Genomic DNA, 20,232 nt, shown 5'->3' with positions numbered 1-20,232 from the left:
GTCCCTTTGTGAACTTCCCTTCCTCTTTTATTATTAAATATTTTTGTTTTCTTTCTGTTTTTATTAAAAAATATATACATATATACCTATATATTTTATTTAGAATTTGTTGACTGGGTTAGTCTCACTAGTCTAGTAGCCTGTTTTCAGGGAAGAGCTGAGGCTGTATTTACACTACTACAGGAAAGTAGGCCAGGGCATTGGGGAACGTCCCCTGCTGGTAGCTTATACAGCTAGCAAGTACATGCACATGTCCTGTTCCTAGCTAAGTGCTGACTGGAAAGATGGTGTGAGAGCTGGAGAGAGTGGTGAAAAGAACAGAGGTGAACACTAGTGTTTCTGCTGATGAGATGTTACAGGACTTTTGCATTTTTGTAAATGCCTAAAAAACATAGCTGTGATGCTAAACAAAATTAAAAGTAAAGGACTGGGTGATACAGTAAAGATATGAGGCATACAATTTACAATGAGTGATAATTCTGTATTAGGTATAAGATTTGGAAACAGGAGCACAAGTAGAGATCAATAAAAATAAAAGAAAAAAATAAAGGAAATGTGTACTTTTTGGAAAACATATTGTATCATTTAGAAAAAAGCGTATTTAATAAACTCTGTGTTACTAGAAACATTAGCATATTTAGCAATTGTGTATATGATGCCAATAATATATGAGAAATAAGTTTTACAAGTGCTTTTTTCATTTGTATGGGATCAAGATTAAATCCCACAAAAAGAAGTGTTTTGTATGTTGATAAAAAAGGAGGAGGTTTAGGCTTAATAAATCCAGTTGTATACACTGCTTAATTGAACTTATATAAAATGTTAAAGTGGATAAATGAAAAAATGAGAAGTTGGTGATGTTTATTTAAATATAAATATGAAAAGTGTTGGGAAATCATGAAAAGATTTAAAAGAGACACAGAATGTGTAAATGAAGAAATTAAATGCTATCAAGAAAAAATATTGTTATGGAAGATAAAAACTGAGGAAACTAAAGGAGGGAAAATTGTGGTACAAAATATAATGATATAATATTATTAAGTTAATCCATGGGCAAAGTTAACAGAAAAAAAGGTTAGAGTTATAAAAATATGAACTGAATGCTGTAATAAAAAAGTAGAATGTCAAGATTTTGTATGGAGACTGATGATAAAAAGCTACCAGTAAAAAATATACACTATATATAAAGATAAGTGGTAAAGAAGAAACTATAGAGCATTTTTAATGTAAAAGGGTAGTTAAACTGTGGGAAAATATATGTAAGGAAATTTTTGAAGATATTAACAAAGTGAATAAGATAAATATGGACATGAGTATGACTGAGTATGGATATTAGAACAAAAGCAAATAATTTGTTGAAAGATAGATAAAAAGATGGTTTATGTCATATGGATTATTTGGAATGAGAGGATAAGCAAAATTATGTTTAAGGGAAAGTGGATGTTAGTAACAATATTACAAAAAATTGAATGGCTGTTATGGAAAAAGAAGTGGGGTCTAATAAGATCAAAAGGGATAAAAGTTAAAAAATGTGATTATATAATGAAGGAAATAAAAATAAATATATATACTGTATACATTTATAACTGCGGTGGTGGTGCTGCGGTAGCATTGTTGCCTCACAGTTAGACATTGCCCGTTCGATTCTCAGTTAGAGCGTCTTCTGTGTGGCGACATGTGTGAATGGGCGTTCCTTCGTTGAAGGTTGTGCATTAGGCCCAGCAAGCCAGCACGTCAAAATCTACTGCCAATCATTAGCAGACCGGAGTTCCGCTGTGGCGACCCCTAACCGGGAAAAGCCGAAAGAAACAAGAAACAAACTGTATACATTTATAAATATGGTAAAACAAATCCTGCTGACTGTAAAGCTCTGCTCAATGACAAACCAAGTAGTATGAACAAAAATGTAGAACACAGCACCACAGCAAACCAATAAAAAGTAGATGGCACAGAGCAGTGTAAAATCCAAATACACTTTTATTCAAACACAGGTGAGAGCTTTCGTGATATAAATCGCTTCTTCAGACCATACAAAAAATCAGCAGCATCTCGAATATTTAAAATGCAATCAATTAAATATCTACCAATAAAAAAACATTCAAGTACAATAGCCGTAAAAATGTAAAGGTACAGCTTTCTTTTAAGACCAAAACCATAAAGGCTATTGCCATAAAATCACACATAGCAGTATACTTATTTAAGAAGATTTCTTTCTTTCAGAACTGGCTTAAGAGGTACTGATCCATTCAAACCTGCACCTCTATGTGTTGATAGTTTAAGAATCCATCTTAATTCTTTCCCTTCTGCGACATTAGTTATATCACCCAACCTAAAAATTTCATAAATTACTTCTACTGCCATAAATTTAAACCAATGGTTAGTGCCTTTCTCTAGTATATGTTTAGCCAAGGCACTATTACTATGATCCTTATTGGCACAATAATAATGGTCTCTAATTCATTCCTTAAGTCACCTGTTAGTTTTTCCTGTATAAAATTTTGAACAAGTTATACACTGTGCTAAATAAACTAAGTTTTTAGTGTCACAGTTAGCTTTAACTTTAAAGACATAATAATTACCATTGTCTGGTTGCATAAATGTATTGGATACATCCATGTATTTACAAAAAGTACATTTACCACATATAGAGGTATCAAAACTAGTTGTTCTAATACTGGGTTGCTGTAGTTTGCTTGTATTAGGGAAACAAAGCTGTCTTTTCAACGATTTTTTATTTTTATAAACAAAATTTGGGTCATTACATAAGACCACAAAACACTGAACACAAAAGACTGATAAACAAAAACACTACAGTGGGGAAATGGACAAATTTCCTACTCCCAGCTGTACATTGATCTCACTCAGGAAAAGCTGGTATACAGTTTGAGAGCTGATTTGTCAGTCATCTGTAATGTTTTTTCCTAATTCAATAAAAGCATTTTGTATGTAAGGTAGGTAACCCATATGAATACACATATACTATATATATATTTTATTTTTATTTATTTATCATTTGTTAACTGGGAAAGTCCGACTTGGAATGAAGCCAATTTTCTGCGGAGGCCCGGGGAGAAAGGCTCCAGATGCATGTCTTTGTAATGTGGAAGGAAACCAGAGCACCCGGAGGAAACCCACACGGACGCAAGGAGGACATGCAGACTCCACACAGAAGGCACCCCAGCCGAGAATCAAACTGGAGAACCTCTTGCTGTGAGGCGATAACGCTACCGCTGCACCAATATATATATATATATATATATATATATATATATATATATATGTATATACATATAATATATACCTGCGGTGGTGGTGCATTTTCAATGTAAGGCAGGTAACCCATATGAATATACATATACTATTTATATATATATATATATATATATATATATATATATATATATATATATATATGTATATACATATAACATATACCCACGGTAGTGGTGCTGTGTTAGCGTTGTCGCCTCACAGTAAGACGCTGTCTGGTTCGATTCTCAGCTAGAGCGTCTTCTGAATGGAGACATGCGTGAATGGGCGTACCTTCGTTGAAGGTTGTGCATCAGGGCTGGTAACTCGGCACGTAAGAATCAACTACCAATCATTAGCAGACCGGAGTTCCGCTGTGGCGACCCCTAACCGGGAAAAGCCGAAAGACACAACAACATATACATATAATATATATATATATATATATATATATATATATATATATATATATATATATATATATATATATATATATATATATATATATACGGTTCCACTTCTAACCATCAAAATTCTGATCATCGAAACCAGAACATCAAATTTTGAAACATTGAAGGTTACAAGTGCAACCAAAATAAATAAATAAATAAATAAATAAATTGTAACAATTGTATGCAGGGGGGTTTCACCCCCCTGCACCCACCATGTGGGACCGCACTACAGTGGAGTAAAGGGAAATCTCCCATTTAGCGCTATATGCAGAAGTGCTAAATGGGAGATTTTCCATACCCTATCTGTAGTGCCATCACACAGATGGCACATAGACACACAGTATGCAGGGCACCTTGCTGCCCTGCAAAAACACAAACATTCTCCCACCTACACTTACCTTTTTCTTCCCCTTCAAACCTTCAATGTTTTAAAACTCGATGTTCTGGTCTCGATGATCTGAACTTCGATGTTTTAAACATTCGATGGTTTGAAGGGGAACCATATATATATATATATATATATATATATATATATATATATATATATATATATATATATATATATATATATATATATATATATATATATATATATATTTATATAGGTTTACCTATAAGATGTTGTAAAACACATTTCCAACTGTTCACTTACCCAAACCAAAATGCCGAAAACAACACCTTGCGAACACTCACATGTGCAAAGTGGTCACTTTAAGAAAGTCAGCACTCAAGAATGTCGACTTTGACTGAAACTACCAGCACTTCCGTATTTGTCCTACGAACATTTTGCAGGAGGCAAGCCCACCTGCACTCCCTGCTACTTATATATACAAACTCTGAGATCGCACTACAGTGAGGGAAAGGGTACATTTCCCTATCCCCAGTATAGTGTGATCTCCACTCAAAATGCCAAATTCTCAGCAGCTAATCCTAGTGTGCATTCGCTGTTGTGATTTCAACATTTTTTTTCACAAAAACTTACTTTTGAAAAGTTAATTTTGTACATGAGTAAGTCAAACAGGTAAGCAACAACATTGTAAAGGTAAACCTAAATATATGTGTGTGTGTGTGTGTGTGTGTGTGTGTGTGTGTGTGTGTGTGTGTGTGTGTATATATATATATATATATATATATATATATATATATATATATATATATATATATATATAAACTTTAGAACACATGAAAGCCCATAACACTGAAATTCAAAACATTGAAACCAAAATCTTGAAAATTCGAAACACTGAAAAATTCAAAACATTGAATCCCATAACATTGAAGATACAAATGAAACCAACATTTAATATATGCCAGCACTACTACATACAGAAACAAATAAAAAACAAACCATATTACACTTCTTCAACTATAAGCAAGGGGACAAGCCCCCCTGCACCATCCATGTGGGGGCTGTTCTCCCCGAGTCTATATTACGTGATTGAAGCTTTAGTTAGTCGAGTAACTAAAGCTCGATCACTAAATGTCAAAAACGCAAAACCACAAACGGTAGTTTCCATGCAGGGAAACAATTTGGCCGTTACGCGGATTTTGCCCTTTCTACAATGAGGAGCAATCTTGGAGTTGGTATATTTAGGGGGGTGTGGGGGCACAGTCCCCACATCGGGGTGGCGGGCAAAGCCCCCCAATTAATTTGTGTTTAATATTTTTGGGGTTTTTTTTGTTGGGACTATGGCATTGTTTACCTGCATGAAAACTGCCGTTCGCAGCTTTGCATTTTTGATATTTAGTGATCGAGCTTTAGTTAATCGACGAACTAAAGCTTCGATCACGTCATATAGACGCTGCCTCCCACATCCCCTGCTACTTAAATATATCAACTCCGAGATCGCACTACACACAGAACAAAACAGCAAACATACCATTCTGCGCTTCATGGCTGCCTGTTTAAATTGTAAAAAACTTTCCTCAACCTTCTCTTAGAAGCACTGCTTTACTGTTAAAACATTACACATTACTATACATCTCTGCAATACTTACCAAAATTCCATAGGTAACCTCAGTCATGTTCCCATCTTACTTGCTATACTACAACATAACACATCATAGTGTAGTGTAGTGGGATCTCTGAGTTGATATATTTAAGTAGCAGGGGTGTGGGAGGTGCAACCCCCACATGGGGAGTACAGAGGGGCTTGCCCCCTGCTTATAGTTAAAGATGTGTAATGTGGTTTGTTTTTATTTGTTTCTATATGTAGTTGTGCTGGAATATAGTACATGCTGATTTCCTATGTATTTTCAGTGTTATGGAATTCAATGTTTTGAATTTTCAGTTTTTTGAATTTTCAAGATTCTGGTCTCAGTGTTTTGATTTTAAGTGTTTTTGGCTTTCAGTGTCCTAAAGTATATATATATATATATATATATATATATATATATATATATATATATATATATATATCAGTATGTGTGTGATACAGAGAGGAGGAGAGTCCTCACCTCAAAGTAGCTCAAAATAAGAAATTCTAAAATGTATTTAATATAATTGGCACAACAAATTAATAGCCTCCCAGTATATTAACAGAGCCACTTTCATCTTCTTTGTGTTTTCTAAACTTAAATAGCTGCTTTCCTTGTTTACATCCTGATCATCAGCATAAGAAGAACCTTAAAGTAAATCACAATGATTAATGCTTAGGTACTGTTAACATTCTGTATTAATTCTATCACATGTAATGATTAATGCTTAGGTACTGTTAAACCTTTGTATTAATTCTATCACATGTAATGATTAATGCTTAGGTACTGTTAAACTTCTGTATTAATTCTATCACATGTAATGATTAATGCTTATGTGCTGTTAAACCTCTGTATTAATTCTATCATATGTAATGATTAACACTTAGGTACTGTTAAACCTCTGTACTAATTCTATTACACGTAATGATTAATGTTTAGGTACTGTTAAACCTCTGTATTATTTCTATCACATGTAATGATTGATGCTTCGGTACTGTTAAACCTCTGTATTAATTCTATCACATGTAATGATTAATGCTTAGGTACTGTTAAATCTCTGTATTAATTCTATCACATGTAATGATTAATGCTTTCAACCTCTGTATTAATTCTATCACATGTAATGATTAACACTTAGGTACTGATATACCTCTGTGTTAATTCTATCACATGAAATGATTAATGCTTAGGTACTGTTAAAATTATGTATTAATTCTATCACATGTAATGATTGATGCTTAGGTACTGTTAAACTTCTGTATTAATTCTATCACATGTAATGATTAACACTTAGGTACTGTTAAACCTCTGTATTAATTCTGTTACATGTAATGATTAATGCTTAGGTACTGTTAAACTTCTGTATTAATTCTATCACATGTAATGATTAATGCTTAGGTACTGTTAAACTTCTTTATTAATTCTATCATATGTAATGATTAATGCTTAGGTACTTGTAAACTTCTGTATTAATTCTCTTACATGTAATAATTAATGCTTAGGTACTGTTAAACCTGTGTATTAATTCTGTCACATGTAATGATTAATGCTTAGGTACTGTTAAACCGCTTTAGTAATTCTATCACATATAGTGATTAATGCTTAGGTACTGTTCAACTTCTGTATTAATTCTATCACATGTAATGATTAAATCTTAAGTATTTTTAAACTTCTATAGTAATTCTATCACATGTAATGATTAATTCTTAAGTATTTTTAAACTTCTATAGTAATTCTATCACATGTAATGATTAATGCTTATGTACTGTTAAACTTCTGTATTAATTTTATCACATGGATTAAAATGTCTTAAGTTAAAGTTAGCTATATGGGAATTTATTTTGTAAACTTATGTCAGTGTTATCAATAGAGTTTAATCTTTATTTAAAAATCTTTATCAGCTTGACAATTTGTGAGAATGGTTCTGTGGTGCTGTACAAAATCTTTCAGATGTTTAAAGCTATTTGGATCTGAGCTACATTGTAGGAACATGAATAATTTACTGAAAAACAAATTTAAATTAGTATCGTAGTCCCAGTACTACAAAGGAGTGTTACAAATTAAACTGTAATAGCAAGTAGTCATTGTAATTCTAATGCCTTCATGTAGGGCAGAATGTCAAGGTATGATAAGAAAAGCATATGCATTTTTTTCAGTTTCTGGGTGAACCTTTATTTTAAGAACATGACTAACTAGTCTTTTAAGAAAATGGTGGCTCCTAATCCAGCAACCTCTTCGCTCCCTTAATGTTTCTATTGTCAACAAAGAATGGCACAAAAGAGTCATATAATGTAAATTACATGTATCAATAAAACAGGTAAACATTCAAATGAAAATAGGTAGTACAGATGTTTCATACTGCTATTACTAAATAACAAATATGTGAACAATTCACAACCAGTCACTAGTTAACAAACAAAATAAACTAATTGCCAGAACTATATTTATGCTAAACAGCAAATGAGCTAATAAAAAAGAGCTATATTAGCACAGGTATAGTAATACTACTGATAGGCAAATGTAATTATTCAGACAACTATTTCCTAAACTAGGGAAGTTTGTTGCCTAGATAGCAGTCAGGTGGGTTATGATACTATTTGATTTAGAATACCATGTATAAGTCCAGCTGTTTCCACATAGATGGAAGGCAATCCACTGATTCAGATTCAATGTATGGTCTAGAAATGAATGGGAATTGTACTACCCACAGTTTCCAGTAGACAGATAAATCAGGCAGGGATGAAAAGTCACAGAGAATCCATAGCTTTAGCCAGAGTGAGGTTAACTTTGGACATTCACAAAATACATGGGGCTGATTGGCCAGGACCCCCTAGCAGTTGAAACAATCTCCTGTGGGGGAGTAGCCTTGTTTTAACATTTTGGCTGATACCCAATAACCATTAAAAAAAAGCCTCATCTGGTGAGCCTATAGTACCCTCCCTTAATATTTAATTCAGGGCCAAAAATGTAGTGTAACAACAGGCTGTACGATAAAACCAACTGCACCATGTCATAGAATTCTATAGGAATAACACTCAGTTTTTTTCAACTAACCTGAAACTCATCACTAACTTGTATATAAAGCATTCTAAAAAACTTGATTTCAAGTTCCTCAAGTAAACTATATAAATGATGTGTTTTTAATACAAGATGTACTCACGAGTTTACAAAATTTAAGCATCTTAAAATGTTAATATATTAAATTAGCTTTAGGTAATAAAAATATAGTCCATTTTCCCAATAGCTTCAGGCCCATCTGTTAGCAAATCTCAGAAAACAGAGGAAAATACTATCTTGAATTCAAAGTCTAAAGCACTTATTGCATTGAAATTAAGTAATAACTTTTGTATTTCCTGCTTGTAATACTTACAATGAGCTTCTATTGTAGCTTGTCTTTTGTAATCATGAGCTGCTCTACATCAAATACCCAAATACTCAAGATTTCCTCTTCTCATCTGCTAAACCATTTTTACATAGCTGTCTTTTTTGTATCTTACAAAAGTGAGTTCATTACACTCTTCCCATGTGAAATGTATGTATTATTTTCCATACCTCTCATACAGCAGTACAAAAATAGATGTACATCATATTACTTTAGCTCTCATATATTTTGATACTGATAATTTTATGCTCCAGTGATGTTCCTCAATGTGCAACAATGTCACTTTTTAGAACATTTTTCCCCAGGGAATATAAATGTGAATTACTCCTGCTTCCTGAAAGCATCAGATGCCATCTGAATGTACTAACCCTAACCTTAACCTTAATCCCAAAATTCCACCATCCACACTAAAATTCCATTCTAACCATAATGCTAAAATCCTTCCTTAACTCTAAAACTCCATTAGAAGCCTAATGCCTCCATCCTTAACCCTAATTTGAAAATCTCTCACTAATCCTTAAACTCAGTCCTCATCCCAATACTAAAACCTTACCTTAACCCTGAAATGTTAATTCTAACCATAATCCTACAATGTGTCCTTAATCTAAAACTCCATCTCAAACTCTAAAATTAAAATCTGCCTCTAACCATAATCAAAATACTACCTTCTGAACACAAAAACTCTGACCATAACTCTAAAACGTTGGCCCTAACATCAAAGCCTTCTAACTATGTAAGCATAACTCACTTCTGCTTTTTACTTCCTGAAATGTGATCACGTTATGCCTGATCTCTTTAAGCAACTGATGACATCTCGGTGTTGAAACCCTAACACTAAACCTCCATCCCTAACACTACATCTCTATCCCTAACCATAAAATTCCACTCTCAACCCTAATTCTGAAATACTGTCCTTAAACCTAAAACCCTGTCCTTAATTTTAATCCTAAAACCCAATCTCTAGCCCTAAAACCCAATCCATAACACTAAAACCCTGTTACTAATCATAATCCTATAAATTATACCTAATCCTAAAAGTCTGGTCCTAGCTCTAAAACTTATACCTGACCCTAACTCTAAACCTACCTTCCTACAACTCCATTCCTAACCTTAATACCTGTCCCTAACCTTAACACTCCATCCATAATCTGAAAACTAAAACCTGTCCCTAACTCTAATCTTAAACCTTCCCTAATCCTAAGGTTCTGACCCTAAGCCTAAAATACTGCAACTAACCCCAAAAATTTAACCCAAACCAAACATTTTATATCACTCAGAAAGATTAGATGATGCCTGGAACAGACTATCAGAGTACATTAAAGCAAACAATAGTTTAGATATGTTTAATAACAACTTGGACACTTATTACGGGGATAACTATTTTGGTTTATTGGAAAGCCAAAGGTCATGATTGCCCATGCCTAAAATATTTGTATGCATGAATATATAACCTACCAACAATGTGTGAACCTCCCATTTAACTTGAAGGTAACATACTGTTGTGTTTGTTGGTGACACTTGTGGTTACACTGATCCCACTAAGCCTCTACATGGATGCTGTAAGTCACCATGGCCATGTATAATTTACAACAGAATCATTTAATACCTCCCAAGATGTACAATGTACAATGACAATGTAGTTGATAGCTTCATGCATAATTTAAAGTTTCATTTACCATGTCACATGGTTTGGCAATACTAATTAAACTAGCTTATCTTCATAATAATTAACAGCTTGCAATATATCTTGTGCATTGCATTACAGATTAGCAGTATGGCATATTTTTTTAGCTTCCACCAATATACTTTACACTATGCCTTTCAACCACAAAGCCCACTCAGAAAATACAAATATAAATATTAAAAGATGCCTATCAGGTTGTAAGAAGTGGTTAAAATTCCCAGTGCATGGAATCTTAGATATATAATAACAGTGTATTTTCATTTCTCACATTATGATTGTCATTAAATGGAAAGCCACTCATTTAAAGAAGTCATCTCATGGCACTATAAGTAGCGATGGGTGTTAAATGGAAGATATATAGCAAAAAGGCATTGTAGCAGTGAAAGAGTTAAAAGGGAAAAGGATATGCTGAATAGTCAACTTCATCGCTTTTGTGTTAAGATCTTTGGCCACTTGTTCAATAGATATTTTGTTCAGCTGTCTCTTACCTGTTTTGCTGAGGTCAGAGACAGTGGAAAAGAGCCAGTTCTTTTCCCTCCTCATCCAGCTGCTAGCTTCTCTTCATGCATTCATTCTTAAATGGGGTTTTCCTTAACACTGGTAGTAGCAATAAAGTGTCTCGACTTACTTCTGCTCTGAACACTCTACCTTTTTCATCCAGTCCACAGTTCTTCACAGAATGCACAGACTTGCTAATGCTAAAGACATCTTTATTGTAGAGTCTCTGTTGGTCAAAATTTGAAAATATAGACAAGACTACCATGTAAATCTTTAATGGTGTTGTATATGCTGACTGCCCAAACCCACTCAGTTTATTTTGAAATTTTTGTGGGCTTCTAAGATTCATTTCTCTACCAGCTGGCTGATACTTGAGCCAACCTTTCATGATTCCTCATTGCTGATGGGGTGGTGGTAGATGGGACAACTTCAGAGATCAGTTGTTTCAGTAGTCATCACTTCTCTGGACTCTTTGGCATCTGTGTAAAGCCAGTGCATAACCAAGGAGTCCCAAGAGTAGCATATAGAAGAATTTATCAGCACTTGTAACACTGAAAGATTTGTGCAGTTTAGGGTGAAACCTTGTGTTGCTCTACCCTGTTAAATCTAGCAGTGGCATCAGAAACTATAATATAAATACTTTAAGCTGGCAATGGGCTTACCTGCATCCATAGGCCCTATGTGGATTCTGAGATCTCTCCTGTTATAATTCATCATTATAGTACATCAACTTGCATCTATGACTTGGCTATAGCAAGTGCATTGTACAACTGATGAAGAAAATCATGAATATAAGATAAGAATTTGGCTGGGATTTGAGAAATGAGACCAGTCTTTTATATCTCTGAATCATGCAGTATGCAGTTATGTTTTCTGCTTTGGTGGTTTTCTGAAGGCTTCACTTGAGCTATAAACTTTAGAGCTGTGGAAATTGATTACTAGATAACGCTAATGGCATAATTAATTAAATAAAGCAATTTAATAAAATAAAAATTATTTGTAGAAATTAGATTTATAGTACACACTTTAAGGGTGCAATATGACCTCTACACTTTATAGAATTGGCTTGCAGTTCAAAAGTATGCAAGTGCTTTGCTGTTTTTAAGGCATATTTGCAGTAATTGTATGTAGGCATACATTTGGAGGGATTTAAGTTTACATTCAAAAGTACACTGTTCTAAGATGGTAATTCATTGAGATAGTTATGTGAACCTATGCAATATAGAAAAAAACTTTTATGAAAATAAATGTACTAGACAGCAAGGAATGGTGCTGAACTGTTAGCTATTCACTGACTTATTGGCTAGTTATCTAGGCCAGGACTTACTGTAAATGTAAATGTTAAGTTGAATGTGGATTTCTGTTCCTGAAAATTAATGCAATTAAATCAAATATTTAGCAAATTAAAATCACTCAGCCATTTAAGATCTGTATAGCCTAGCCTCATTTCTCATCATAGTACTAATCACTTTACTTGCAATCACACAAGGATCACACAAGGATGCGATTTTAGTTGATTTTATTCAAACAAAATACTTGCAAATAAAGGTGGATCTCATAACTTCTAATAGAGATAATTACACTTGCATTTTGAAAAATGTCATTTCAGTAAACAAGTTGACATAACAGTTCAGAACACTGCCTGACTTCTTTTCCTTTTACGTTAAGGTCATTAATAAATACAAAACTTGGCTTCGAAGACTCTTCAGCACTGCGAGAAGCAGAAAGGAACTTAGTACCATCAACAGCGCAACCACAACCACCACCACCACCAGTACCACACCTGCCACAACAGAAGCTACATTACAAGTACGTGCTGTCAGTATTATGACAGTATTATGAAATGTCTGAAATATGTAAGCCCTGAGAAATGATCTAATTATCATGTGATATAAAAATCCTTAGTTCTGTTATCATAGGTAAACATAGGTGATAATTAATGAAGTGTCTCAGCAGATAACTATAGAAAGATTTTGCATTTCATGTAGTTACATGTAGTAATTGGACGCAAACAGTAAACACATTGTCATGGATGAATGACTGAGAGACAGTGGATACTGACCTTAACTCCATGAAGCTTTGCTTCAGACTGGCTGAAAATGTAGGATCACTTTACTCACTCTCTAACTTTATTGAAGACATACACATACTATCTAATATTTAAAAATGGGCTCAAAGATAGACAATTAGATTGGTTACTCAGCATTCTAAAGAAAGTATTGTACAGTGAGAGAGAGAGAGAGAGAGAGAGGCAACAAGTGCCCCTATTCCTGTTACCAAATGTATATGCATTGACTAAAATCTCTTCTTCCAGCCACCATTTGTTTTCTGCTAAATAGCTAACTATGACTTTGGGGGAAAAATGAAACTGGAGTGGAAAACTGCAAGCAACCAGGACACTCTCCATAGCATCAGAAAATCAGAACTCAAATCAGAAAGAAAAGCTAAAGGCAGAGGTTAAAATGCAGTAAAACAGTAATCTTAACAGAAATGGTGGAATAACACTATCAACTGATTATACAACCAAAGGAAAAAAAAATCTTGGCCAAGCGTAGGAGGAATAAAGTCATACATCCTAAAACCCCCTGACCAATCTAAACAGGTAGCTAAAAGGGTTAATTAATACTTCAAAGGCTAAATTTTAAGGAAAAAAAGCTTCTCAGGCAAAAGACAATCACAAAGCTTTCTACAGCAATGTCTGTAACCTCAGAGGAAATACACAACAATGCACAGAACTTATTGTAAATGGTATCACCCACACTGAACTGGAGGCAACTGCCAACCTTTTGGCTGACAGATTCAGCTCAGATTTCTCCCCCTATTTCCTCTCAATAGTCCAAAGGAAATACCACATAACACATCCCCCTAACCATTACTTGTGAGCAGGTCATTAATGCAATTTCCAAGGCCAAAAACACTGCATCGATGGACCCAGATAGCATCCAGAGATGTTTAATAAATAGAATGAAACATGACCTCTCTGGTACACTTGAATCACTTTTTAACTGGAGCCTTCAGTCAGGTTTTGTGCCCAAGGAATGGAAGATGGTTATAGTCATTCCCCTGCACAAAGGAGCTCCAGCCACTGATCTGGGTAACTACAGACCCATGAGTCTTACCAGCCTCATAGGTAAAGCCATGGAAAGAATCATCATGGACATGAAAATGAGGGCATAGCTAACCTGCAAAAGCTTGACCCATCATAGTTTGGCTTTGTTAAAGGAAGGTCATGCCTAATAAATCTGGTGGACTTTTTTGAGAGGGTCACCAAAGCATTGGATGAAGGTAAGACTGTGCACACAGCTTACCTCGACATGACCAAGACTTTTGATACAATACCCCATGCAGACATTATAGACACGTTCACTAATTTAGGAATAAACCCTTTTATCACCCACTGGATAGTCAGCTGGCTCACTGATAGGAGCCAGGAGGGCAAAACAGGTGAAGCCACCTCCACCAAGAGGCCAGTCATTAGCAGAGTCCCCCAGGGCTTAGTACTTGACCAGCTCCTTTTTGGTATCTATTTGTCTGAAATGGAAGAAAATGCTGAAGGTTTATGGTTGACTAAGTTTGCAGATGATTGCAAGCTTGGGCTTATCATCAACTCCCCTGCAGACACTAGCATTTCTCAAGACGTTCTATCTCTGACTAATAAACAGTTCCAAAGCCATGGTCTTAAACTCAGTGCTAACAAATGCATAATTGTACACTTTGGGAAATCAACCACCCTGGCTAATTACAGTAGAGAGTCGATTATCCAAACTAATTGGGACCTAGGGTAGTCTGGATAATCAAACTGTTTGGATAATCAAACATATATTGAACTGGATAAAAAAACTTTTAAAATCTTGTGTTTTCTGCATGCAGGGAATACATTTTTCAACCATTCAGTGATTCCAGTGGACAATAAAAAATATTTTTCACACACAAGCAGGCTACAAACTCAAAAAATATGCACAAGGAAATATGTATAGCATTTACATATTCAGATTTTATGATTTTTCCTTTGGAAGGCTGTTTCTGATAACTTACGTTTCAGATAATTGATGTTCGGATAATCGGCTCTCTACTGTACTATGTTGATAATATAGCCCTAAAAGCTGACCCAGTGGTCAGGGATCTAGGTACAGACATAGACAGTAGCCTTACCTTTGACCACCACCAGTGGCAGCTGTTGACTTCAAATTAAAGAGGGGCTGCAGGAGACAACTGAATGGGTGGGGCCAATGGGAAGGAGTGTGGCCAACTAGAAAGGGGTGATGCTATGTTCAAAACCACAAAAACTGGGACTTTAATTAAATACACTGCCCTGGGAGCCAAATTGTCATTATGAGAGTCCAATCAAGACAAAATGAAGTGTAGAAGAAAAAAATATTTCAGTACGTTGGCTACATGACAGCTTACTTAATATCTAGATGGAAACACAAAGGTTGTGAGGGATGAAAAAATAAATTACTTTTTAAATACATTTCTGAAATGCCAGTCAAAATCAACTATAAAAAAACAAGCAGCATTCAACTCAAACCACTTCTCCTTGCACTGCACTTCTAATTATAATTTCATATTATTCAGCTTTATAAAATTACCAGGTAACATGCTGAAAGTAGCAATCTATGTGATGACTCCACTTGTAAAAATGTTTCTTATCCAAAAAAGACCTGCTGCCTGACAACAACTATCTACTTGTTTCATGGGGAAGACATGATCAAAGTAAAAAAAATGAACAGCAAATAAGAAACAAGCTCAAGATAAATTGCTTAAAGGATTGGTGCACAAGTTATGGACCACACATGATAGATTGGCATTCTGTTTAGTTTACGGGTAAAGCATGCAAAGATAACTGCAAGTCTCCAACAAATGTATTGAGCTTCTGAAAATACTGTAATAGTGTTATTACAAATACTGTCATATGCATTTCAATACCTAAAGTTTATACATTATCTAGTTATGTAAATATTCTCTGCATGGCAACAACAAAAAGGCTTTCAATGTTGGTAATTCTTTAACAGTATGCTTATTAAAGCTTACTTGCATCTTACAATCTCTGACAAGCTTAAACGATGGTCATTAAAGCATTGCTACTTAAACACAGAGCAACAGGGCACTATGACAACATGCATTTTCTGAATAATAAGCATAAATCAACAGTATAAAAATATGACAGAAAACCAGAACATTCTGCAAAATCAAGGACAGATGAAAAGCCACTGTAGTACTTGTGTCTACCTTGGATGTGGGGATACTCTGCACACTTACACTGCATAACTATTCCTTGCTTTGCTTGGACACATCCAGAGTCACTACATGGGGGAGTGGGGTGCAACAAGTATGTCACAATTTGAAATGCCTCTGGCTGATGCTGATGGCTCTGATACTCATACCTCAACCTCAGAGCAAGAAATATGGACAAAGCCATACATAGAAGTGGGTCACAGGCCCAAAAATGAGGACAATTTTTAAATATTGCTCTTGTAAACTTAGAAAGATAATAGAATAGTAGTAGGTCTTGCATTAGTATGAATTTTCTGTAGGGTATGAAATCTGAAACTCAAATGTCTGCCATTATTTTCTAACTTCAATCTTTAATGATTTGCCACTAACTTGCCAGAAAACCACAATTTTATGAAAAATGGACCAAAAATGTGATGCAAATATATAAAATCGCCACACAATACAGCTGGGAACCTGTCAAAGACAGGACACCTTTTTAATATTAGTACTGTTAACTTGAGCAGCTGACAAAATAAGAGAATTTACACGCCTTTCTGAAATAAAAGTAATCTATAACCCTGATCATTACAGATATTTATAATTGTAAACCCTCCACGTTTTCTTCCAAAATTGACATTTTGCAGAGGGATTATTAGGGGGAGAGCAACCGTTTGAGCCAAAAGTGGGGACAGTTGAGAGGTTTGGATATTCCTAAGTTTATAAAACGATTTATTTGCATTACCTCTCAACCTCTTAATGCAGGAAATCTGGACAAGGGCAAATATAATGGGGGAACATACAAACAGTACTAAAAATTGCTCTTGAATAAACTTAAGACAGTTGATAAAATAACAGGTCTTGCTTTAGCATGCATTTTTCTGAAGGTTATGATGTCTGAAACTCCATATCTGTCATTATCTAGTGACTTCATTCCTAAATGATTTGCCAGAACACCACAAATTTTATGAGGAACAAACCAAAAATAAGAAGCAAAAATCTATTCATTCTGCAAAAATCTGGACAGTTGAGTTCAGCCGGGGCTGTCTTTGAGTTTGCTGCCCTTCCCCCCTCACATAATCGTGGTCGAATGGAGCCTCCCCCCTGCAGATAATCCAATGCCCCATTCCTTGGTTATTTCACCCCATTTACCATAAACACTGTAATGCACATACTGCTTTACTTCTGCTATGATTTGGATTTCATTTGAAAGTTTTATTTTGCATTTTACAGCACAAACACTAATAGATATCTGCTAAATAAAGCAATGCAGTCTCACAATGAAAACAGACTTAGCATTAAAACTTCTCTGCCCTTGAAACTCACATTCATTGAAACAGCATTTAAACTCACATTCAAAGAAAATACATTTTGCCAGTGGCAGATAAAAATTAATTCTGGGCTGTTTTCAAATCATAGGCCCCTTGCACATGAAACATACACGTGCTCTTTGATACACATTCCTGATTATACAATACAGTGCAGTTGTTAGAGGGCATTTTAAATTTATTGTTTTGAACATTTTCCAGTAAACAGTGAAACAAAATGCATGCACCAATAATGACAAAACTGCCTAATTCAGAACATGTCCATCATAAAAGTCTACTCAAACTTCTACAATCCACCAGTATCAGTAAATATGCACAATCTCTGAAGAAGTAAAAGTCATCTAAATAATTCCACATTAAAGAAATCTGTAACTAATGAAGATGTTGCTGCTAGCAAACAACTTTATATTTCATTGTTTCATCTACAAATAAAGTGTCTGTTGCCCTTGAGGAATAAATTGCCTATGTTGCATTAAAAAATGATAAGCTAGTAATATTGCAATAGGGAATGGATGGCAAACTGATAACAGGTTCATAGTTACTAGGTATCTTCGCTAAAAAGGACTGCAGCGTCCACCCCTTTACAACACAGTACAGTATCAGCAATGCATCTACCAACTGTGAGTGTAGAACCCACAGCCTTCTGCATCAGACACAAGTACACTACCTGTTGTGCTATTAACAATGCAAGCAGATTTAGCATTAGCAGCACTAAACTTTTGTTTCCCTGCAGCTCTTAGCTCCTTGTAAAATTTACTCGACACTCAGCTGTATCTCTGAACTCTGCAGCACAAGAAATCTGGAAAAAGCCAAAATGTATTGGGGGGGACAAAAGCCCAAAAACCAGGGACACATTTTAAACTTTGCTTGTATAATGTTGGAAAGTTGCTAAATAAAATGTTGGGTTACCACCATACATTTCACTGCCAAGTGTTGAACCCAGGACCCTGTGCAAAACAATCAGAGCAACACACCACTATGCCAAATCAGCTGTTTTGTGAAAGAGAGGAAGACTGAAACTTAAAATGGCTACCATTTAGTGAATTCAGTTCTCACCATAGCTTTCAACCTCTTAGCACAAAACACCTGAACATAATGGGGGAATACAGCCCCCAAACATATTCAGTGAATTCAGTTCTCACCATAGCTCTCAACCTCCTAGCAAAATACACCTGGACAAAGCTAGTAATGGGGGAATACAGCCTCCAAACATATTCAGTGAATTCAGTTCTCACCATAGCTCTCAACCTTAGCACAAAAAACTTGGACAAAGCCAATAATGGGGAAATACAGTCCCAAAATCAGGTGCAAATTTCAAATATCCATCTTATAAACTTAGAAAATTGCTAGTATAAAAGGTTTTGTGTTACCATTTACTTTCTGGAGAATATGAAGTCTGAAATTCAAATGCCTGTCGTTTTTATTTATTTAATATTTATTAACCAGGAAAGTCTGACTTGGAACAAAAGCCAATTTTCACCATAGGCCCAGGGAGAAACACTCCAGACACATGTCTTTGTAAGATGGGAGGACATGCATACTCCACACAGAAGGCACCCCAGCCAAGAATCAAACCAAAGAACCTGTAGTTGTCAGACAACAATGCTACCAGCACACCAATGACTATGTAAGGAAACAAAAATACGGAAACCACAGATTTTATGAGGAACAGAACAAATATGAGGCAAAAATCTGCAAATATTTTACAAATGGTGCTGGGTAGGGAATTCAAGCCATTGCCACCTGCACCCAAGGTACAGGGTTGAAGCCTGAGGTATTCGCTACCTGCCACCATGTGTTCTCTCTAGCCACCAGTATATAGCAACTGGGGTATGAGTGTTCTCAGTCACACACACACACACACACACACACACACACACACACACACACACACACACTAAATTCAGTGAGTGTTCTCAGTCCCATTTCAGTACCCTCAGTCCCATCCCATACAAGCCAACGGCTGGTTTCCTCCCCGCAAGAAGGCTCAACTGTCCTCCCAGCTGGTTTCCCTGCGAGAGTAGGCTCCAGCCTTCAGATGATGCAGTCTGGAGTTCTTCTGTTCTAGGCTCGTCACCACACAGACTTCTGGGCATCTGCAGGGCGGAGATGCCTTTCCCCCTATCCAGACTGCTGACATAGCAGTCTGGAGTTCTGTGAGTTCCAGGAACTCCATGCAAGCATGCGTGGAGTTCCAGGACTCGCAATTTGTTTTGTTTTCTTCTTCTTTCTACAGGTGGGGGGACTGCAGTCCTGCAGTCTTATAGCACGAGCCGCCCCTGACCACCACATGGCCATAGTGGTGAGGAAATTCTTATATGTTGCACATCTTATAAGTAAGGGCATGGCATCTAGGTCCAAAGAGGTCATTATTCCACTGTACTCCACCCTTATCAGACCAATCATAGAGTACAATCCTCCCTTTGGTATGTACCTGAACAGGCATGTGTA

At 35.6% G+C, this 20,232-nt stretch overlaps 1 protein-coding gene across 1 annotated transcript in view; it reads left to right on the top strand.

The window, feature by feature from the left end:
- Nucleotides 1–20,232, top strand: part of LOC122810768 (adhesion G protein-coupled receptor E3-like) — an 804,089-nt gene that overhangs the window by 757,978 nt on the left and 25,879 nt on the right. The window contains exon 13 of the mRNA XM_044082329.1: nt 12,911–13,051. Within this exon, the coding sequence (XP_043938264.1) occupies nt 12,911–13,051 (141 nt within the window). The remainder of the gene's footprint in view (nt 1–12,910; nt 13,052–20,232) is intronic.

This window comes from Protopterus annectens, chromosome 9.part0 (assembly GCF_019279795.1).
Source record: "Protopterus annectens isolate FY-2018-M chromosome 9.part0, PAN1.0, whole genome shotgun sequence".
Lineage (NCBI taxonomy): Eukaryota > Metazoa > Chordata > Ceratodontiformes > Protopteridae > Protopterus > Protopterus annectens.
Note: the sequence above shows the minus strand (reverse complement) of the source record. Positions and strands in the feature narration are given on the sequence as shown.